Source organism: Plectropomus leopardus, chromosome 10 (genome assembly GCF_026936395.1).
Source record: "Plectropomus leopardus strain MGB_pleo_1.0 chromosome 10, ASM2693639v1, whole genome shotgun sequence".
NCBI classification, from domain to species: Eukaryota; Metazoa; Chordata; class Actinopteri; order Perciformes; family Serranidae; genus Plectropomus; species Plectropomus leopardus.
In genome coordinates, this window is record NC_142185.1 from 29811962 (window position 1) to 29835200 (window position 23239).

At 37.0% G+C, this 23239-nt stretch overlaps 2 protein-coding genes across 4 annotated transcripts in view; both read right to left on the reverse strand.

Moving 5' to 3' along the window:
• The window catches only part of fer1l6 (fer-1 like family member 6), a 54496-nt gene extending 51782 nt beyond the window's left edge, over window positions 1-2714 (reverse strand). Inside the window, exons 1-3 of the mRNA XM_088083536.1 lie at window positions 2327-2714; window positions 928-1013; window positions 79-187 (exon numbers count right to left, since the gene is read on the reverse strand). Of these exons, the coding sequence (XP_087939662.1) occupies window positions 79-187; window positions 928-1013; window positions 2327-2361 (230 nt within the window). The 5' untranslated portion in view covers window positions 2362-2714. The remainder of the gene's footprint in view (window positions 1-78; window positions 188-927; window positions 1014-2326) is intronic.
• A 3975-nt stretch (window positions 2715-6689) lies between these two features.
• Window positions 6690-22219, reverse strand: prkag3b (protein kinase, AMP-activated, gamma 3b non-catalytic subunit). 3 transcript variants are annotated; one of them, XM_088083538.1, is made up of 13 exons: window positions 21934-22219; window positions 18504-18570; window positions 18020-18159; window positions 17345-17426; window positions 14640-14698; window positions 14381-14426; window positions 14213-14264; window positions 12740-12866; window positions 12344-12509; window positions 11986-12023; window positions 11447-11593; window positions 9476-10578; window positions 6690-7617 (listed from the first exon to the last, which is right to left on the reverse strand). In XM_088083538.1, the coding sequence occupies exons 1-12, from the start codon at window positions 21949-21951 to the stop codon at window positions 10462-10464; spliced, it is 1059 nt and encodes a 352-aa protein (XP_087939664.1). In that variant the 5' UTR covers window positions 21952-22219; the 3' UTR covers window positions 6690-7617; window positions 9476-10461. The 3 variants fall into 3 exon arrangements, with proteins under 3 accessions (XP_087939664.1, XP_087939666.1, XP_087939663.1); XM_088083540.1 differs by lacking the exon at window positions 18504-18570 and having other exon boundaries at window positions 10485-10578; window positions 21934-22217; XM_088083537.1 differs by lacking the exon at window positions 21934-22219 and having other exon boundaries at window positions 10485-10578.
• Between the last annotated feature and the right edge of the window lie 1020 nt (window positions 22220-23239).

Sequence of the window (23239 nt, forward strand, 5' to 3'; positions counted from 1 at the left end):
CAATATAATACTGCAATAATAATAATAATGTTCTTAAATATTGTATGTGAATGTTATGTTGTGTGAATTATTTCATACCTCTTATAGTTTGGTCTTATTCTGGTTTTGACTTCAGAGCTTCCTGGTTCCTCAGTGTTTTCTCCCTCCAGCAGCAGAGACTCTTCAGGGGGCACCTCGACCTCACTGTCTACACACACACACACACACACACACACACACACACACACACACACACACACACACACACACACACACACACACACACACGCACACTTTATTTTGCAGAACTCAACGTAGCCATGTGAAAGAGGTCAATAAAGCCTGACATGAATTATCTGGTCCATACTAACTGTGAACTCCCTGTGAGTGGAAAAGGTCAGTTAGGTTTTGCTCTATATGATTATAAATCTTTGCAAACTGTCTGAGGTTGTGGCTGTCGGCCATCTTTCAAGCTGACAAGTGCAGGCAACATGACCTAGTGACATAATACAAAAGATTTTGGAGTAAAATCCTGTTTTAGTGCTGCGACTCTAAAATGATTTTAGAATATTCAGTGTTCATGTCAGCTGCAGCCCGCTGAATGATTTCGGTCCCACATCCTGTTTCGTGCAGAAGCAACAGAGGACAATGAACACCTTAAAATCATTTCAGTGGACATTTAAAAGCACACAAGTTAAACAATGAGACATCTTGTGGTGACTGGTGGTTTGTGTCCTCAGAGACCTAAATGACCCATAATTGCTGTTACACTGGTATTCAACATGTGACTGTTTGACAAGGGTTAGTCTCACCCACAGTGATATGACAGGTATAATTACTCCATTGAACTGTAAATACAACCAAGATTGTGAGTCTGTGTGTGAGTGTGTGTGTGTGTGTGTGTGTGTGTGTGTGTGTGTGTGTGTGTGTTTGTTTTCCAGGCCTTACCCACAGCTCCCTTGTTTGCCAGGACCAGGTCTGTGTTGACTTTCTTCTTCTTCTTCTTCTTTAGGCCAAACATCAACTTGGCCTTTCTGCAGAAAAGGAAAAGAAGAGGGAAATAACTTTCAATCAGTCAAATTTTATTTTTCAACCTTCTCTGCTACAAATTACTTTCATAACTACAGGACACTGTAATGGAACAGTTTCGCTGAAGTCCCAGTTTAGCTGTACATCTGTTTATGGGTTTACATGTCAATATTGGGTGAATGTTGTATAACTTTGATTCCAAAAAAATGATTTGCCAACCAGTTTTGACCTTTATTCAGTCTAATACAGTATAAAGACAAGATGTTTAATGTTCAAACTGATAAATTATATTGTTGGTTTGTTTAAATATATACTAATTCTGAATTTGATGCCTGTAATATGTAACAAAAATGGGACAGGGGCCACAAAAGACTGGGAAAGTTGTGTAATGTTTTGTTATTAAAAAAAAAACCCTGTCTGGAACACTTCTCAAGTAAACAGGTTCATTGGTAAGAGATTAAAGTATCTTTATTTCTTTACTGGGTATGAAAGGGGCATCCTCGCAAACAAGGACCCTGTAAGGTTCACTACTTTGTAAAAACCGTGTGGGCAAATAGACAGTTTAAGAACAATGTTTCTCAGAGCACATGTATGGAAGTGCTACTGAAGGTATAAGAAAAATATCATTTTTAGAACATTATATTTTGGTCATTTGGATGATTTTTTAATTAAATATATGCTTTCTGAATACATTTCCAGAACAGAAATCTGAACTACAATAAACCCCTACATGTGTATTTTGGACATTTTCCATTTTATGGAACCAAAATAGCCCCAAACCTCAGAAATATACCAGCGCATGAAAATGTTTTTACCTGTTGTCTCCCTTCAACCCTTAAGCATAATCTTTCTTTCTGTGCAGCGTTCAGACGCCTTTGATTTAAACCTTTAAAATTAGTTTGATTTTTCTTTTGACAACATGAAAAATGCAGAATGAGAAAATTGCAGGAAATTAGTAAGAGTGACATGAAAATTAACATGAAAAAAAGGAAAAATTAAATTATTAGGAAAATGAAAAAAATAAAAATAAAAATTGTACTGAGAACTACATTTTGATTGTGATTAAATGTTTAAAATTATGTTATGGAAATATATATTATTTTAGCACTTTTCCCCCCAGGTCATTTCTTTTTTTTGTGTGGTTTCTGCTCTTCTTTTTTGCAATATACAGGAAATTTTCCTGGAACTTTTACTAACTTCTTTCTAATTTGGGGGGATTATTTCTTGTTACGCTGCTCATTGCCTTGTTATATCCATCCTTACATCCTTGTTCTAATGTTAAAGAAAATAAGAAATCCTTTAAACTGAAATTGCTCACCGACGCCGGGTTGCAGGACTGTCCGACTTATCCATTCTGCTGACGTCCAGAAAAGATTTCTTTTTTTACTAACAGACACCAGGAGGGTTCAGGTCCTTCACTTTACATCTTCAAACTAACATCTCTCCAAACAACTCACATTTAGTTGCTTTTAATACTTAAGAGAATTTGTTGCCTCCTCATCTCTCTCTGCTCAGGATAAACTGTGCAGCATGCATTTATCATCTGAGTGACGCTAGCTCTTTTCCAGCACAGAATTAACCTGTCAGCTCGCGGGTCAACATTATTTACTCATCTGACATGTATGCACTGTACATAAAGACTTATCGAAACATCCTTTAGCTCGTCCTCATGGAAAAGCAGCTCACTTTCCTCATGCCCCAATAATTCACTTACATATTAATTAAACCCGAGCGTCCAGCTCTGCTCCTTCCTCCTTGTTCTAAAGAAAATATTTTGATCCTATCTCGCTTCATGTTTAACTTGCTGTGGTTCCAGCGGCTCAGCTTCTTTGGAGTGTTGGGTTAGTTTGTGGTTTAGGTGAAAGGACCTGCCCTCCTCACTCCACTAACAGCTATTCACATGAAAGTTTCTCTGTTTACTAATGCTGCCAGAATGTTCTCAGGAGAGGATTTCAACTCGGCAGTGTTTTTGGTAACATTACACTAACCTTAATTGATGGTAAATTGATCATGAACCCCTTGAAACCTGGATCAACATCAGTTTTATTTTGCTGCATTCAGAAATCTTTTAAAAGTATTTGAACCTTTGAAACCTGAGAAAAATGGTTTGACTTCCTAGAAAATGTCTATTTCAGTAGGCAACTTGGCAAGTAATGTGCCACAAATTGCAAGAAAATAAAAAAAAGTAAAACTTGACAGGAAAGTTACCTGAAATTTTATTAAAAGAAAAGGATGTTAAGAAAACTACACAAATAATTTTATATCTAAAATTATGTTACAAAAAACAAACAAACATTATTTCATTTCATTTAGTTTTTAGCACTTTTTATATTTATTTTTACCATAATCATTCTTCTCCTTTTTTATTTTCAGGTAATTTACTTTTTAATATCTTGCTAATTTTCGGACCAAACGGTCAATTTTATAGTAAATTATTATTTTGCTGTTAACAAAAAAATGAAATATTAATATTTACTCATTATTAGTAATGCCTTAAGCCTATGAAACCAGGATCAGCATCACTTTTCTTGTACTGCCTTCAGACAGATTTATTGTAACTTTTAAGCACCTTTCTTTTTCAGGTCATTTCCTAGTTTTTGATTTTTTTTTCTCCAGCTTTCCCGTGTTTATTGTTTGTTTGTTTTATGCAAATTTTGGGGGGTATTTTTATTGTACTTTTAATTAATTTCTTGCTAAATTCTGGGTCATTTTTCTCTCAAGGTGCTCATTGCCTCCTTTCAATGTTTTTGAAAAAAAAAAATCAAACCAATTTTTCCAAATTGCAAAGGTTTAATGATGCTATTTAACAGTAAATTGTTGCACACATTATAATATTTTATTTACTGTTTTAAGTATTTGGTAATGGTTGATAATTAGTTATTAAACTGGCTATAAACATTATTTACATGGCGATAATAGTGTTGAAACTGATGATACTAACTCCTTGTTAAATATAAAATACTGTGTTTTGTGCAGTGACTAAAATTGGATCAACAGCACGATACGCAGTATTCAGCATTCCCACACATTTTCATCAAGAAAATTTCAAAATATTTCCATAACTTTTTAAGAAATCCATGTTGCCCCATTGCCCAGAATTTCTTTCAACTCTATTGAAAAATAATTTCAGCTAGTGGGCATGCATGAAGGAAGAGACAGAACATGAGGAGAAAATGAAGAAACATTTTTGGGGTAAAACATTGTCACATGATGCATAATAGAGCCACGTTATGTCGACTGCTACAGAAAATAAATTTGGCATTATGTTACATTATGTGGAAGGTTATCCACTGATGATTACTGTTTTACTGCATATAAAAAAATCCATAACTTTTCCAAAACTTTCAATTATTTTTATTTATTCCATGACTTGTCATGGACAGGGAAATGTGATTGTGAAATTCCATGAGTTTTTCAGGTTTTCCATTAAAAAAACCCTGAGTATAACCACCCATTTTTTGTAAATAAGCTTTAATGTTTGGTCATTATGAGGTATATTGTTGCTTTTTAAATAACAAAGATGAAACTGTTTCAGAGTCCGCAGTGACGCAAAACTCAGCAGCTCAAATTTAAGCTCCTTTTGGCCCACAGATTTCTTCTATTGTAGGCTGGGTTAATTAACCACCTGAACGCAACGTGCAAAGTGCCAACTTTATGCATTATAGTAGCACAATTGTCAGGACTGAGACTTCTCTTTTTAGTTTTCCTATTTTTAGGTTATTTTCTTATAACTTTTTACAAATTTCTTCTTAATTTTGGGGCCATTTCTTGATATGTTGCTAATCACCTTCTTCTCATTTTCTTAAACGAAATCAAGCCAGTTTGCTCAAATTTCAAAGGGTTAAGCTTTTGAAAGACCCTTTTTCCTTTTCTTTTTTTTGTTTAAGTCTGGATCACAGAAGCTTAACTACACAGAGCTAAGTGTTAAATCCAACTATAGCAAAAGACAAAAAAGCTGTTGCCTTCAACAGCAAACATCGCCACAGTACTCAAAGGACAGAACTGGTCTCCTACCTTAGTCTGGGATCCATGGCTGCAGTCAGAGGTCGGAGTCACTCATCAATTCTGTCAGCTGGACACGCTCCGCTGCATCCTGTGTGCATGTGTTGGCTCAGACAGAGTCAGAGTTAGACGTTAGGGTGAAGTAACAGCCTGACAGAGTGATTGGTGGTTTAAATGTTTGTTCAGAGGATGAAGTTGTAAAACAGAGGGAGCATGTGGTTGATGTATGGTGAGCTTCTTATCATTTAATTACCTGCTGGGAAGTTTAAGAGTCTCCAGAGGTAGTTCACTTTAATTTATATATTTTTGTTACTTTATTGTTTTTGCTGATTTTCTTTTATGTTATTTTATTGAAGAAGAAGCACTGGTGGATATTGTATGTATGTCGTTTGGTATTGGTAGTAGCTGCCAAAATAGCAAAACCAATACAAGAAGTAATATGAATATTGTTGGTAGAAGTTGTGGTATTGAGTGTATTATTATCAGTAGGCAGGCATCTCTTTGACCAATATCTCTTACACTCTGCAACTCACGAAACAATTTAGACTGACAAATAGCACCATAGGTAAGAGGAAAAATATTCTGTTTTGAACTGTCTCTTTAACAATAAAATAACATTCATCAGCTGCCTTAGATCATGTTTATAGCAACACTGAGATATAAGCAGAAGCAGCAGAGATACTTACCTAATGTGCATTTGTGTGTGTGCATGTGTGCAGGGAGACTGGAAATCATGTGACCAGGATGTATGAAAGTGGTAGAGTTAACAAATCCACCCCTGGTAAACAGAGCAGTTACACCTCGTCAGTCAGAGGATCAGCAGACGCACATCAGCTGTCTGATCACCAGGCAGAGCGGACCAAATATACATATACACAGCAGAATTAAACATGTTTACAGCCTGACGCAAAAAAATCCCAAAAATGCTTTTGGTCTTTGTACCTAATTTCAACACTCATGACAACCATGCAGTTGGTATATTTTCATAGAACTCAATATATAAATGTTATTAGGGCTAAAAGTTCAGGTGAGTGTCATGAGTTGACAAGTTGCTACCATGGCGACAATGTCATGGATGTATTAAATAAGTAGGCATACAGCTACAGAGGCAGGGCCCTGTTCATGCCTACGAGAGCTGCTCATTAGGGCTTGAAACACGGGTATTCAGGTTTTGAATACCAGGATCTACGGGAGACTTACGGTGGCCTAGTGTGCCCGAGCGGGTGGCCGCTGGTGGAGCGATTGACTTCTGGTTAAACGCTTCGCTAGCTTGAATGGCAGTCTAAAATATTTAAGCTTGCAGCTCTTTTAGATTTTCCAAATGATTTTCCAAATATAGCCATAGCTGTAGCTGTTGCTATTTTAGTGTTGTTTCAGTTCATTAAGGCAAGTTGTAATGTTCTGGTCGCCTAAAAAAGTGTTTGGTTGTACTAAAAGACCCCCTAAGGAGTCAGAGGTTACATTTTTCAGGTAAGTACATTTTGTTGTAATGGTTTAAAGTCTGTTTTTCACTTGCGAAAATTAGCATTACCATTATTATGGACAAGCATAATTGTAACATACCTGTAACAACTGTAATTGCATCACTAATCGAGCTAGCAATAAGCATTAGAGTTATTTTAAAATGAAACAAGTGTATTATTATCATTATATTATTATTATTTTATTTATTTTGTGTTATTCAGGAAATTAGTACCAGGATATTACATGTGTAATTACCATGGTTTTACAATAGTATGACATAATTGGTCATATGATATTAACCCCTTTATTAGCTTGTTATTAATATTTGTAGCTATTTATTTACAAAGCATCTGTCCTAGATTACTGCTGCATGATATTGTCTTTTGGACTATATATATATATATATATATATATATATATATATATATATATATATACACACACACATATATATATCTATATATATATATATATATATACATATATAATGTATTGTCTTTTTCTTCACTACATCAAAACTAAATTACCCTGTGACAAAACAAAAATATAGTGTCTCTAAAGTTAATTACTCATTACATCCAGCACAATTTAAAAATGTCAAGGTTTTTTCATTCTTTTTCTTTTCACAGTAACCTCAGCATAAGTGCATTTACAAAAATGTGATCACAATTCCAAGATCCAAAATTTTCAATGAATTAATGACTAATCTGTATTCATGACAAGACCATAAAGCCAAGTCAAAATGTCACATAACCGATTTTTTTCTTGTCATGTTGCATTAGCACCTTAAAACTTGCAAAATAACCACAAATTTGTCTTTAGTCAAGGTCAGTTTAAGAGTCTGTGGATGTGCAACATCAGTTCAACGCTGTTTTCTTTGCCACACTTGTGATACAGTTCAACACTGGTAGCAACCACAGTCTTCTACTGGCAACCACCTCGAAAGACACGTTGTTGGAAGTAGAAATTTTCACTTTCTCTTTTCACACTTGTCTTGAGGACCGGTACAGAAACCAGTGACTTTTTAGCCACAACCTTGTTTTGCTAACCTCTCATTGACTTTGTCACCTCATAGTCTTGTTTAACGTGATCAATCCCCATCTTGTTTTCTTCAGTCTTGAATGTACGACCCCTTGTAAATATCTGGAAAAGATGAAAAGAGAGTTAACAAGAACAAAGAAAAACTTAAAAAAAAAACAATGTTTAGTGAGGTCCAAAATTGATGGTGCCCAATCTATTCAACATTTACAATATTTGTAGACAGCAGACAGACACTAAAGCACACAGTCTAATGCCACAGACTGTTTCAGCACTGCTGAAACTTAAAGACATGTTCACATCATATCAGACGAACCAGATAAACTGGATGATACTTCATTTACACCCTTGGTTCATTAGCCTTGAAAATCAGTAACTGGTGGCGCTTCATTTTGGTTACACCATATAACTTGATAAAGTAATTGATCATCTTCAAAGTGCAGAGGTAATCACCAGTGGAGAAATTGTAAAACCAAGCAGGAAATGTCAAAACTGCACATCCAACTGGAACAAATATTTCCTCCAAGATGGCTGCTTTTATTTTGGGGTAAATCTGGTATGATGTAAGTGCAGCATGCTGTAATAACATGCTGACAGATGTGAAGAATGATAATACAGGCTTGGTTTGTCAGGTCTTCAGCTTAACATGTTGACTCCTCACCATAAGGTCCATTTCGTGGCTGGTCTTAAGCTTTAGATCACAACACATGATCCTCATCGGCAGATGGAGTTCGACCAGTTACAACATGGAAAACAAGTCTTAGAGTCTAGATGAAACTTTACACATCAGGGGGGTGATTAAAAAATGACACGAAAATATGAAATAGTTATTAATTTCACTAGTAAATAGTTATGCAGTGCATGTATTTGGGGCTTTTATTCTGAAAGGTGAGAGCAAAGAAGGGGATATGGCAGGCGCTGCCATTATAGAGGTTGAAAGGACCAGCTAAGCTTGCTGACTTGGTTCGGACTCCGGAGACTCAATGTTGTTGTTTTGTAAACCTCATAAGTATAGGCGTGACATGACTAGTTAATGGCTTCATTCAGGGAGCAAAATCTGGTGCATTTTCACAGCATAATATTTGCATTATGTTATATTGGCGTGCAAATACATTGCTGAAAAAAAACCCAGCCACGATGTGTAATTGCCTTTAATTTGTCTGCTGATGAGGGTCACATGATTAAATGCTCTTCAAAATGAGAGCCACTAAATATAGTGAGTTTGTTTTCTCATCTTTTATGAAGTCAGAATAAACTTTAAACCTTAACGTTTGCAATATCTTTTTCAAATTTGCTGATGTAGAAATGATAAAATAAGCATGAAACCTTTTTTTTTGGGTGGGAGACATGGCCTGATATTCTGACATGTCAGGCTAGAAGAGGCCCTTCTTAGTGACATCTAGACAACCAGCCAGGATGCTACGCATACAACTAAAGTAAATCAATCCAGCCTCTGTGACATCACTTTAACTCCCAAAACACAACATTACATTTAAACCTCTCTTACATGCTGACGACTAAAAAGTGTATTTTACTAAAACACTGGTAAAAGCAGACAACTTGTTTCTGTTCACATAATACTTGTGATGTTCAGGTGGCAGATGACATGTCAAAAGATTCTTAAAGCAAGGATGAGTGGGAATGGACCCATATTGGAATAAAAGTCACAGTATTCGGGAAGACTGATGGCAATTGAAGATTCATGGCCTTATTAGGGTATATACAGAATATTCAGAATAAAGAGAAAACTGAAGTTGTGAACAAGACACACAGGTGTGTTTAATTTATTTTGCTTGGTCTAGTTATATCTACATGGGTACCATTTCCCCCTCATGTCATCAATCTTTTTGGAGAATCTACAGAAGAACCACAATAGGCAGCAGCGAGATCTTGTTACTCAAAGAAAAAGTGGTGATGCAAGCTAAGACAGGCAGCCACCTGCAGCTTAGTTTGGGCTTCCTACCTGGGATGTGTTGCCTAAGAGGTGCTGGTGGCACAGTGGTTTCAGGGGAGGAGCTGCAGCAGGATGGCTGATGACAGAGGGTTGTTTGGGAGAGGGTGTGGAGGTCCAGAGTCGGACTTTGTAGAATGTAGAGGAGGGAAACTGCTTGGCTGATGGGAGGTACGATTGCAGGACTTTGGTAGATGTAATTGAAGTGGTTTTAGAGTCGGATTGGAAGATCAAGTATGTTATAGTTAAAGCAAAGTTGACTGTGGCTGGAGAGAGTTTTAAAGGCGATTTTTTTTTTTTTTCCAAGGGCAAATTGTATCAGAGCAGATGCCGGGGACATTTTGTTTGATGCTTCAAGGACGTTGGTTCCCAGTGAGGTTTCAGATGAGGTGGTTGGTTGAAGTTGGTTATTTGCAGCCCAGTGCCCAGAAATGAATGTTAGCACTATATGTTTCTGCAGACCGTATTATATTCGTCCATTTTAAATGTATCATATCAACACTAGAGGACACGCCTGCCAAACTGCAGATCACTGTTCAAGACTTTGCTGCTTTTCCTTTGTGCCTAAACCTAACCAAATTTAAATCAATGTTACGTCCTGTGGTTTGCAGAAACTTACAATGCAAGCATTTATTCTGGCTATTGGGTTGTCAGGTTGATCTTTAAGGAGCAGGGGTGCTTTAGATGAATCCCTGAGGGGTGTAGTTTGGTTGATGATTAAATATATCCTTGTCAAGTATTCTTGAAATGATTGGGAGATTTCAGAGCTGGAGAAAATTGTCAGTTGCAACTCTGACACCATCAAATTTCACAGGAAAAAGCAGGAGAAAAAAGACCCTCATTGTCTTCAGGGGGATGAAAAGTTGAAGATGAAGAAGATTTCGGTCAGTTGGAACACGAGGACCATAGATCACCAGATGAAGCAGGAAGCTTTCGAGGATTTGAAGGCAGAGCGATGGAGAAAAAGAAAGAGCGAAGGATGAACAGGAGGGTTGGAGTTAGGAGTACAGTGCATCAATACCTGCAGGAGTGAGAACCAGGGCTTGTAGTAGGTCAGATAGAGAGACAATCCCTCTCACCACATCATCTTTGTCAACCAACACCAAACGATGCACCTGAGAGAAAAACCCAACAGAAGTTTGTTATTACAGCCAATCAAGTTCAAGTTAATCGACACTAAGCACATACTGTAAGGTAATGAAGGTAAAGAAAAGTACAAAGACATAGAATCAAGATTTCAGTTCTAAACAGTAAATGGCAGTACTTTCAGACTGTATTTGATTGCTGTGGCATTCAGACAGTCTGATGGAGAGAGATTAGGCTCAGTATGTTACTTTTGACATGGAATGGTTTTTCATTGCCAATGGATGAACAGGGTGTAATGTTATTTAAAAACTGAGATCTTCCCCAATTTTCTCAGTTGCCCAGCCTGTGGACTGTTTTCTACGTAAAGGACCCATGAATATTTTTTCCGGGAAAATCTAAAGGATGACATATTATGTACGCTCCTGAAAGATGTAGCTTGGCTTGAATGCAACACTAGCGTTAGCTAATTAATTGTGTCTCTTAACATCAACAGACGGTACACACTGCAACACAGTCCACACATGCTGTTTCCGTTATAAATTATGCAGCAGCAGCATGAGGGAGACACACCCCAACTTAGTGCTCTGTAGCAACTCAAATTCAGTTAATGCTAGAATGGAGGGAGGGGGCAGGAACTCTGCTGCAAATCTTCAAATGCTTACAGCAGAGTCAACCAATCACAGCAGCTGGTCAAGCTGTTTTTTTCAGCAGGGATATATTGTGTTTTTAGCTAGTAATATCTTGATTGCTAATGCCGAGGGCTGGTCAAATAAATGCATCCAATCAAATGTGATGTGGGGCAGCCAACTACCGTTACTTAGCATATAAAACCACACTTGACCATTAGGTTGTGGGTTGTAAGCGAGTAAGGCAATATCATGGTGGGAGGTGAGTTACCTCAGCTTTTGCAATGCGGTCGATGATGGTCTCCAGGGTTTCGTAAGGGTAACACTTGAGGACTCCCTCCACCCAGCAGGCTCTGGAGGAAATGGCCTCACGCATCGTCATGTTCAGGTTGTTGTAGTTTTTCTGAGCTGCGAGATTCTGAATGATGGAGAAAAAAGAATTAGATACATGAAATCGACCAGCTTGTTTATTTCTGTCATCATTTTTAGCCAAAACTGGAACATTTAAAGATATACACATAGTGGTCTGACCTGTCTGAGGTCTCTACTATGATTATTGTTTTATTGTGCAATTGTTAGCAATCACATGATATTTCCTGTTATTATTTAATTTAGTCCTTTATAGTACCTTCAGCATATGGTTGTTTATGTTATTGTGTCTTTCTGAATGTTATCACTACTGAATTCTTTGTAGGAGTAGATGTCTCAATGCAATGTCAGCACACAAAAACAAGAGAACAAACTGTTTGGTTAAACATGGCAAAGGATTGAGTGAGTCACAGAGTTATAAAATGAGCAAAACGAACTTACAATGACATCAAACCTGGAGTACAGAGCCACGACTTTACCTGTAGAGGAGACACAGAAAGATGGACAAACCATAGATGGTACACACAGACAGAATAGATAGAAAGATATCAAGTGAAATGTATTATGCATAAAAGAAAATGACCACTGGAAAGAAATCACAAGTGAGTTTGTCTGAATAATGATGATCAGGCAAGTTATGACACCAGTCAAAAAAACAAAATTGACGATCACGCACAAATAGCTGAAGAGCTGACGTTTGCAGTCATTTCAACAGATCCAAAGTGTTGAACTGATTCTAAAACATAATTAACAAAATGACCTTTTTCTGAACCAAATGTGAAGCAGGATGTTGGACTACCTTCTTCATTTACCACAGGCAGAGCGGACACTCTTCTCTCTACAAAAATGGTTAGAGCGTCAAAAACAGTGGCCGTTTCCTGGACTGTCGCAATCTGTTTGAAGGTACCGATCGCCATTTCATTGATCCGCTTCTGAAGAAACCTGGGTTTAGGAATCATAGACCCCTGGAGAGGAGGTGAGGAAACAGAGGCAGTATACAATATCAAAAAAACCCAAATTAAATTTTTTAAAAAATCTGAGAGAAATCATACAAACAAAAAAATACACTTTCAGTAACTTTGTTCTTTCTCTCTCTAGGAAACCGATCAATATTTAATGTTTATCAATATTCCAAACCTTCAGCTGTGGCTTTGAAATATTCTTAAAGAAGTGTTACACAGGGAAGAAGTCTTACAAAGATGTGGAGGAACTTGAGGATGCGTTTGTGAGTAAGGATGTGGAGGACGTTTCCTGATGCTGGGTCGATGACGGGCAGCCGGTGTATCTTATTCTTCAACAAGGAGTAGATGGCATCAAACAGACTGAGGGGAAAAAGATAAAAAAAAAACATTATTAAGATACTAATAATTACATGTGAAGATTGTTACATGGAATAACAAAACACATTATGGATGTGGTGTAATCTGGCAACAGTGCCCCTTAATTTTCTTCTGTGGGAGTTTAAATGTAACAGACCACAGCTCCAGTGACTTTGAACACTGACATGAGATTATTGCATCCTGCTGATAGACAGCAAGAAAGTTGTTTGTTTAATTACAAAAGTTTTAAGACAACGTAAAATATCATACAACAAATCAAGTCAAATCAAGTCAATTTTAGTTATAAAGCCCAATATCACAAAACATGGTTTGCCTCAGAGGGCTTTACAGCATACGACATGTTGAAACCTGAGCATTACGATTTGATTTCTCTCAAACATGAAGAATAAAAGGTAATGAACAACATAACAAGAGATGTCCAGGAATTTATGAGAAATTAGTAAAAGGTGACAAGAAAATAACCTGGAAATTAGTTTTTTTAAAAAGAAAATAATCCAAAAAAAGGAGAAAATGTCCAGAAAACTATATTTAGAGTTATTAAAATTATATTTAAAATAACACTACAGAACAAAATTGTATACTTAAAAAAAAATCCCTTTTAAGGTTCATTTTACATAAGTGGTTTTGTTTTCTACTTTTCTCTATTTTTGTCCTTTTTTCAGGTAAATTTCTTTTTTTTTTTTTTACCAAATTTCTCACTTATTATTTGGCTATGTATTGTTAAATTTCTCATTGCCTTTACCCTGTGGCTTAATAGAAATCAAACCAATTTGCTCAGGTTTCAAAGGGTTAACATAATACTTAAGGCCTTTTCCGGGGAAAAGATGAAAAAACGAAACAAAAATATGGAATATTTGTTGACATTTTTTTCTTGTTCAAACCTTTACACCAAGTCCAACACAGATATTCACATTTTTGTGCATTCCACTGAAAATTAATTAAATGTCTGCACCATCACCCAGTCATTAATATGTTGTTGTTTTTATAACTCTAAACTCTGACTGGAAAAAGGCTTGTTATTCCATGTGCGCAATAATGTATAGAAAAGTTCCAATGTGGTTGCGTTTCTGATGGATAGCGCCAAAGAAATATTATAAATATTATTGTTATTATAAAAAGAGTGAATGCTGAGGTTTATTGCACTGGATATTATCATTCATGACTGGACTGAACAGAGTATTAATTTATCATATGTATTTGGTATATGCAGTAAATGGCCTTCAAATTGAGGCGAAATTGTCAGTTAGTGATGGTGAGATTATAAAACCACATTTGAAGTGATGAAACTTTAAGTTAGTGTAATCAATTATTTTGAAGGCTGGTTTCACCTGCAGTCAGGAGTGATGCTGATCAGTCTGTTGACAGAGTGAAGATAGATTTCTGCAGAAACACAAGGTATTAACACAAACTACCAAAAGTAGTTTTTAACAACCAACATCAGTTCTTTTATTGAACACTTTCTGCACTGTGTGAGGATAATGTTGTGTTGCACCGACCTCTCCATGTCTCAATCTTGTGTTCTTCCAGCTCATAAATCTGAACCTGCAAACAAAACAACATCTCAGCATCGGGATCACAGTATAGACATGAGATTTGCTTTTTTAAGTTCCTGCTTTTTTGTGTGTGTAACTAGTAAATCTGACAGGGTGCATCGCGTATAAGCAAAACACCAAATGGTTACAGATGTACCCCAGAGTTATGGGTCTAATGTGTTAATTTGATACAAATGTTACATCCAAAGGTCACACAGCTCACCAGGGGAGACTTGTAATAGCGATGGAGAATATTGATGAAGTCAGTGATGGTCAGCATACCTGCAGGCACACACAAACACACACATATGCACAGGCACATTAGAAACATCAAAGGATCAGCAGTAAGTTTTATCCCCACAAAGTTAAAAATGTTCTGTTCAAAGTGTGTTCCCATAACTCAGTTATTCATAGTGAGTCAGCACGTCAGCGTTGTCAGAAATACTGTGAATTTTTGGTCTCGATGAGCTCTGTGAGAGAGTGAGAGAATGAAAGAGAGAGCGAGAGATCTACGTTTGCAAATGTAAACACGTGTTTTAATTTCGAGTCACCAACAGTAGATCGCATAAAATATCATTGACTCAACTTGTGAGTTTGTGTGTGTGTGTGTGTGTGTGTGTATACTGCAGTTAAAGCAGAGGTAGGCAGTTTTATTTGGGCATCGTTGGGAGAAAAACACTTTGAGCATATTGTAATTAAAGTGGGCTGAGAAAAACTGGACTTCTGTACCTCCTCTTTACTGTTTTCAGGCTCTAGAAAATGTATCCCGTCACGGTAGACTTTGGCCAATCGCAGGTCATTTCAGAGAGATATGTGCCTATTAGCTGTTCTATAAATGCAGATTTACATGTCGATTTGAAAAGGACATAATTTGTAAAACTACAATGGAAACACTTTTTTTCACTTTCATAGGTCACATGATGCTATGGCTATTCATTCTTCCCTGTTTCCCGTTTTTTTGGACACATATTTGACTATTATCACATGAAAATAAGCATTAGTAAATTGCTGCAATGACAGGAAGGTACTTTGTTTATGTTTACATAACCACAACCTTTAGTAGCAGTGTGAATTAGTATTGTTCTCTTCCAAACTTTATATTGTTGCCCCGTAGTGTTAAGGATCCACAGTCAGCAAATACATATTTCCACTATTTATTCATCCAACAGTTTTGTTTTCTGTTTAAAAGAAACATTATAAAAATGGGCCGAAAGTCTGTTTCAAATCTTTGGGATGCAGGCTGATGGATTTGCACCTGACACTCTTGTTAAAGGCGGTTGCTGTTGAAATAACAACAAGAACATTAACACTTACTGACGTGATCTCTTTGTGTTCAGTGAGGTGATGGGGTTGTAATATAAGACTTGTAGTTGTATGTCTTGTAGTTGACCTGATTTCCTTTAAATGTTAGGCCAGGATCATTTGAAACCAACGCCACACTGTAAGGGAACCTGAACCCTCGGACCTGGGCTTCAACCCAATGTAGGTCACACACCTATTAAACGCAGGCATGTTTGGAGCCCCAGTACTTTCTCGCTACCAAATTAATTATTATAGCAGCCTATAAAAACATGGAAAGTTGGCGCTGACTGCTCGGCCACATAGTAATTCTTCTTTATGTATATATTTGATTGGATGGCCTGACTGAAATAATGACTGAATTATTTTTTTCTGTATTTTATCCAGGCAAAACTGTCTATTTGATATTAGCTAATCATTTTGAGAGAGAGAAAATAAGAAACAAATACACTTTAAACATAAAGGCTTTGATGATTTCTCTCATTGTGTTGTACAAAAGACCAGACTATTAGTTTGATATTTTTGCATGATAACAATAACCTGTCATTCTTTCATAATCCAGGATGACAAACACAGAGTAATTCTGCAAGGCGTGGAGGATTTTAAGTTATCATTATTTGTTATAATTTCAGAGTAAGTGGTTTAGATCAATGATTCTCAAACTTGCTTAAATATTGAACCCTGTTTATAAATTGTTTTTTTTCAGTCAAGTACTCCTTGGTCAGCGCAGTTAACAAGCATTAATTTCATTGCTATTGTCAGACAGTTTACTGTTGTTAACTACTGAAATGAAAATAGGAATATTTAATATAAAATGTTATTTTATCAAATTTTACATTTTTCATTTATTTATTTATCATTATTTCATTTATTATTTTTATTCATTTAACATTTTTATTTTATCTATGAAATATGAATTATCCATGACTAATATTTTTAAAATTAATATACCTATCTTTTTAAATTTTACATCCCTCCTTACCATCGAGTACTCGATGGTATGCTTAGTGCGGGGCCAGGCAACTTGCAGCTCTGAAGCTACATGTGACTTATCAGCCCCTCTCCAGTAGCTTTGTGTTGCTTTGACAAAAATGTATATGTAAAATAGCATATGATTCTTGCATTCTGCAATTTTATAAATATGCAGCCTGTATATCTAATTTAAAAAAAAGTTTTAACACCAACAAGAATGTTTTTCATACATCCATGGAGTGGCGCCTTTTTTCTGCTTAATTTTGCTGAACCTCAATAGCATTGGCTAGCAAAGTAGCTGAGTCTCCTTAGCTAGGGTAGCAATATATTCCAAATCCAAGAAGGAAATGTCTCTTAGAAAATTTGTGAATTTAAGTGTGTGGACAGATTTGCTTGCTTTAACCAAATAGCTCACTGCAGAGTAATGTGATATCTTGCAGTAAAACACTATTCATGTTTAAAAACTTACATAGAATTAAATGTGCTGTTTACCTTCATTGTAAAGCACAAATATATCACCAAAAAGGGAAGCACAAATATGGGTCACACTAATGATTCAGCACAAAAATAATTTCAAATAATTTCTGTACTAATCACCTCTATTATTTTAGAGAGGGCATGTATTTGCAAGAGAGAGGGACAGAAATTATGGCTCACCCACAAAACACTTGAGCTTGTTGTCCCACAGTGGCGCCGCCCTCACACCATTAGCCACCAGAGCAAAGAAAGCCTTCTTCACCTGATAAAACAGTTTTTCAATAATTACAATTAAAACCTGTTAAGCAGTTTTGGTATTTTTGCTGTCAAAAAGAGGGAATGTGCAAAGAAAACAAAATAGGTTAAAACCTAGTATATGGCTGGACCGTGTACAGTGGTTCCCAACCTTTTTCCGTCAGCGACTTCTTTACTATCATTGAGTAAACTGAAGACATATTTTAGGTTTATTTTATATTAAATTAAGAGAAAAGCGTGACCAGTGGAGGCTGTGCTGCCTGCAGCCGCTATCAGAGCCAAGCTCCGCCGATACTGATAGTTTGTGAATGATCCTATTGCCACTGATTAATAAACGGAGAATTCTGTCATTGTGTCGACACCTGATCCAACACTGTAACACGTCTGATTTTCTTCTTCTCCTCATAGCGGCAGTGCCACCTGTTCAGACACTGTGACACGCATCAGTTAAAAATGTTTAAATAAATGTTGCATGCTGTGGTCTAGCCAGAAAAGAAAAGAAAAGAAAAGAAAAGAAAAGAAAAGAAAAGAAAAGAAAAGAAAAGAAAAGAAAAGAAAAGAAAAGAAAAGAAAAGAAAAGAAAAAAAATGTATCCCATACCTGTAGTGTTGTGTCAAAAATGACCAGTTTGGAGCTGGTAGGGATGGCGTCGTAGCAGCAGTGACTCTTCATGAAGTTCATGTATATGAAGGTGTCGGGGTCTGTGCCTGTAAGAGCATGTGTTGCATATGCACAGCCACCTACAAATAAACAAATTCGACTTTATTTCATTTACATGGCACTTTAAACGATAAAGGGGTTTGGACCAAAGTCAAACTTGCTAAAAATATGAAGGCATATTGCTTTTATAAAAGCAGAGAAATATAAGTGCATAGATGAAAAAAACAAGATTGAAATAGTTTTAACACAGTATAAACCCAGAGAAACAGATAAAGATAGAAAACCAGGTTTAACATAATTAAAAGCCAGAGAATAAAAGTGGACCTAAACACAATAGCTGTAACATAACACTCAGTATGTGACAATTAATGACCAACTTCCTTAACTGTACACATGCAACATTACAAAATCCCCTTTTACTCACCTCTGCTCTTCATTGAAAGAACATCCTCCTCCTCGTCCTCCTCCTGATCCATCTCAAATAACGGGACCTGGCAAAAGAAAACAGTTTAGAGTTTCTGCTTTGAAGACTGACTTAATTTTACACACAGCTCTGCAATCTTCATTTCTGTGTTTCTGATTGGTAATTGATCATTTTCTCACTGACCTCAGGACAGTCATAGACTCTAAACTGACCTTTGAAGAGAATTATAAGCAGTGTGTAAAAACACTTTTCCCCCCCTTTTGTTTTCACCATGGTTACGGCTTTAGATTAAATTAAGATTGATCATATTATTTTACTCTACTGTCAGTACACTTGCAAATTGTTGCAGTATTCCTTTGGGTCATTTAAAATTTGATCGTAACATGAAATGAAGTGTCATTTTGTTGCAGAGGACGCACAGAGCACTTGCACTGGACAGTCCAGATGCACCCTGAGGATTTGTGGGGGAATAATGGCACCTGTCCTCGGTGACTTTTCACTCGCAGCTAAACATGTCTCATCTGCATTCTGGCAGGAGTTGCAGACATGCAGTTGGAACAGACGGTGTTGAAAACATTTGTGTTACAAGCAGCTGTGAGGAGTGTCCACAGGTTATCTGGTGCATGTCAAGGCAGTGAGCCAAGAACCTGCTGGTGGACGTCAGCATCGAGGCTGTGATGCCACAACTGACTCCTATCAAGTCCTATCAATTAAGACAGGCTGCCAACAAAGACATTACAGTGCACGAAGCTCAGTTGGGTCATCTAAGGAAAATCTGTACTTTTGTAGTATATACTGTTTTTCACTCTATGTACTTTTTTAAATGCTTTTCATTGAATTGTTTATTGTCACTTGTTTATCACCTTGACTGGTTTCGATAGTTATGCACACCTGCCACTATAGAGCTTGTGAGCTTGTTGGTGCACATCATGTGTGTCTAAACTTTTGTGGCATGGAGTAATGGTGCAGATGTTACTTTTGTTGCAAAAATTGTTGCTGTCAGCCATGTTTACTTTTATCCATGTTTGATGTCATGCACCTGGAGCGCTTGGAGGTGAGAATTTGGAAATTTAAACTGGGAAAGTCTGGATTCCAACTTTGAAATGCAAAAAGCATTTGCACAAGTAACTAGGCCCTTTTCAACATGCATATGGGTATATTTGAAAACGTCTTTTATCCTATGAATTTTGGCCTTTCAGTTACAATATTTTTTGATAAAATGCATTATACTTTATTGTCCCGGTAGAGAAATTTGTCTTGGACTCAGATACTGCACTATGAATGCCTTCATAGTTACAATAAAATAGACTACATATGAAAAAAAACAGCACCAGCTGTACCAAATCACACCATTAAATTGCACATAATCCACATTGCAAATACAAAATACTGCACATACACTGCACATAACACATATTGCACACAACCCAGTGGTTAAAAATCAACAAACTATTGCACAATCCGTGCAGCCTTAAACAGCGGTAGGAACAAATTAGTTTTTAAACCTCACTGAAACAGATGTTTGTAAAATTTTTAGAAACTTCTTTGGGTGGTAACATCGGAGTGTGAGTCATTATCTCCATTGTGACGCATCACAAAAGGACAATATTTCATGTGATGGCGGATGTGACCAAAAAAAATGCTGGATCCAACGTTGCTAACGGGACTTTTTACACGTTTACTCATAAACATACAATTAGTCTTCCATTATACTGAGGAACAGGGATGTCAGAATGCGCTAAAGAGATAATTGCTCCAGTTATGTAGTCTTCAGCTTTTTCTCCCTCCTCCTCTTCTTTTTCATTTTTTTAACTACCCTCTTTTCTCCATCATCTTTTCTTCACCCTCCTTTTCTACATTGTTTTCTTCTTTTTCACATGGCTTTAAGATTACAGTTTATATCGCAGACTATTGGTTTGACATTTTCTTTATAGCATCTCAGTTGTGTTTTGATTTGGACAAAGTGGGTTGTTTTTTATAACAATGCCTCTTTACCTTCTTCACCGTCTTTTTCTTCATCACCCTCTTCAGCGTCACATGGCTTAGCGTTATGGTTATATCACAGCCTGTTGATTTGAAATTTTCTTGATAGTGCTTCAATTGCATTTTGATTTGGACAGAGTTTTTTTATAACTGTACTTGTGTGGATTATGAAGAAAGGAGGGGGAAATCCTGTTTACAAAAATACCCATGTCAGAGGACAAAAACCTATGATATCCTAAATAGACTACAACCTCCCGTATTTCTAGGAGCTACTAAAAATTCCTAGGAGGAGTTTGAGGAAGTGGAACCTGCTCTATTTCCACCATGAACTCGCGAAGTGAAGGACAGTGACTGTCTGTGTGACATATACAGCTTACAGTATCTTACACCTGCATCATCACTTACAGCATATATATCCCTGTGCCACATGTGCTGAGCACACTCTGAAGTTCTTTTTTTATCCATGTGGTGACCTTAAAGGACATGTTGCCATTTGGTTGTATGGCTTCAATGCAAATAATATCATGTTTTATGGAACATTTCCACAACATTTCAGGACGGTCAAGTGAATTTGCTGATATTTCCTTGGCGATTACAGAGGTTTCAAATAGTAACTGAGAGATGTTGATGATCTTAATGTTGTTTTTTGGCTGTAAACAAACTGTCAAGCTTTTTAAAGATGTGAGAAAAAGAGGATATAATACTAAACATAGACTTAACAGAATGATTGCATCAATTAAAGTGAAAATCTACGTTTCAGTGACTATGTTGACATTTCACAGCTTAACAGCTACAAATATAGTGTTAATGCACCACACAGAGACATCTAAGTAGCAGACCAGATAAGGGTTGAGTTGCATTACATCAGTAAGTTAAGTGTAAATCAAGAAAAAGTCTCAAAATTTGGTGGCGCATGCAGAATTATTTAATCAAAATCATAAACAAAAGTATTTTTAATATCTGCTTTGAATTCACTTTGCCATTTAATAAAACTTATTAAATTTGACCAGAGACAGTATCTTAAAGATATAACTCTCTGCCCCTTTTGAATTGCACCTGTTACACCAATCGTGTAAAAATGTTACTTAAGTGACATCATAATGCAATCAGAAATGAATCTGTAGAGTTTTTTTATGTGCTTTGAAGTATAGATTTTAATAAATTACCGTAACTCATGTTGACCGCACTTTCATTACACACTCATGGGGCATTTTTAATATTCTTTGAATGACACATTAACTGTTTTTTTACAGCTTCAACAATAAAAGCAGTGGTTGTCAAGACCTACAATGTAAAAGTAGCCTTAGTGTTTGTGTCTCTGCAGCTTCTTGGTTACAAAGTCATATCCAAAACACCAACACACACATTTCGGTTACCAACGCAAACAAACAGCAGCCGGAAGAAGTGGACAGATCACAGGGGGTGAAGGGTGAGTCAGCAGGCTTACCTCTGCAAGACGCTCCATGGTTGGGAGAGAGTAGCCAGAGGTCCGCCTCTGTGGAACCAGACGGACCGGCGAAACCTTCGACTACGACCTTCGACCCGCCGTCCAGCTCAGACATCTGTCAGGCTCTGCTACCATGTCAGAGAAAGAACTCCAGACATGGTGAAAAAGGGCAGAGGCAGGGAGGAAGCAAAGAAGGAAGTACTGGATGCAAAACAACGAGAGAGACGAGGGAATCTGTACACTACCGGCCAGCTAGAGTCAGCTGGGTCTGAATGTCTGGGAAAGACTGAGGTCTAAATCTGGACTGAGGGGTGAGAGGCCCGTGGCATTCAGAGAGAGGGAGAGAGAGAGGGAGGGGAAGTGTGTACAGGGAATAGACAGTGTTACAGGAGAGTAAGGGGGGCGAAAGACAGACACACACCCTGCATGTTTCTGTGTTGACAGACATTATTAAGTACTTCCTTATCAGCTTTCAGTGAGAACTTAAGTGTTAGTAAAGTTTGCAGAGAAAAAAAAGACCAGAAGACACACAGAGCCCAAACCTCATCCCTGTCACCCAAAATTTAGCAAGAAAATAGTAAAACATGCAGGAAAAAATACAAGATTACAAGAATAAAGTTAAGCACTTCTCACCAGATTTGCTTTGGATACTGGCCAATAGTGCAAAGTTATGCAATCTGTAATCATAATTTAAGCATGAATATCAGTTTATTTGTTGTGTGACATCAAAAGAAACAATGCCAGTGAAATGTAAGCCTGACAGCTCCTTCAATTTATCCATAAAAAAAGACTGTAAAAATGAATATATAAACCAGGGTCTTCATCAGGGATCCTTGTGTCCTGAGGGCAGAGGCTCTCCCTGTGCCTCTCAGTGCTGGCCTGGTGTAACTGGTGTCTCCTTCATGACCTCAACAAGGAGAGAAGCCAGGCATCCAGGTGTCTGGGATCTGTAATGACTCTCCTGGCCTTTTTTTCTTTTTGCAGCTCCTGGTCTAAACATCTAGGCAGTAGTCGGGTTTCCATTACCCCTCAAATTATGCAAATTGAAACTGCGAATATAAGATGTCCCAAGTGAAAACACATCAATTTAACAAAAAGAACTTCCATTTGAGGTGGTATTTCAGGCAAATCGAAAAAGTCAACAAAGAGTGTCAGTAGGAATTGGCTCCCTCGAGCATAATGCGGCAAGCGCTACAAGAGGTGTTTCTCATAAAATCTTTAAAAGCTGAGCAGATCATCAGTTTTGAATCCACAATTCCTTTGTGAAATTATGGACTGTCACCCGGGGACGGCTGAAATTTCCTCA

Coding starts and splice junctions, on each gene's coding strand:
- prkag3b (XM_088083540.1), bottom strand. CDS start 22,048: ATGTCTGAGCTGGACGGCGGGTCGAAGGTCGTAGTCGAAGGTTTCGCC. Junction 14,699..17,344: donor CAAGCTCAAGTGTTTTGTGG/GTGAGCCATAAT, acceptor GTGTGCCTGCAG/GTATGCTGACCATCACTGAC. Junction 12,510..12,739: donor TCAAGTTCCTCCACATCTTT/GTAAGACTTCTT, acceptor CCTCCTCTCCAG/GGGTCTATGATTCCTAAACC.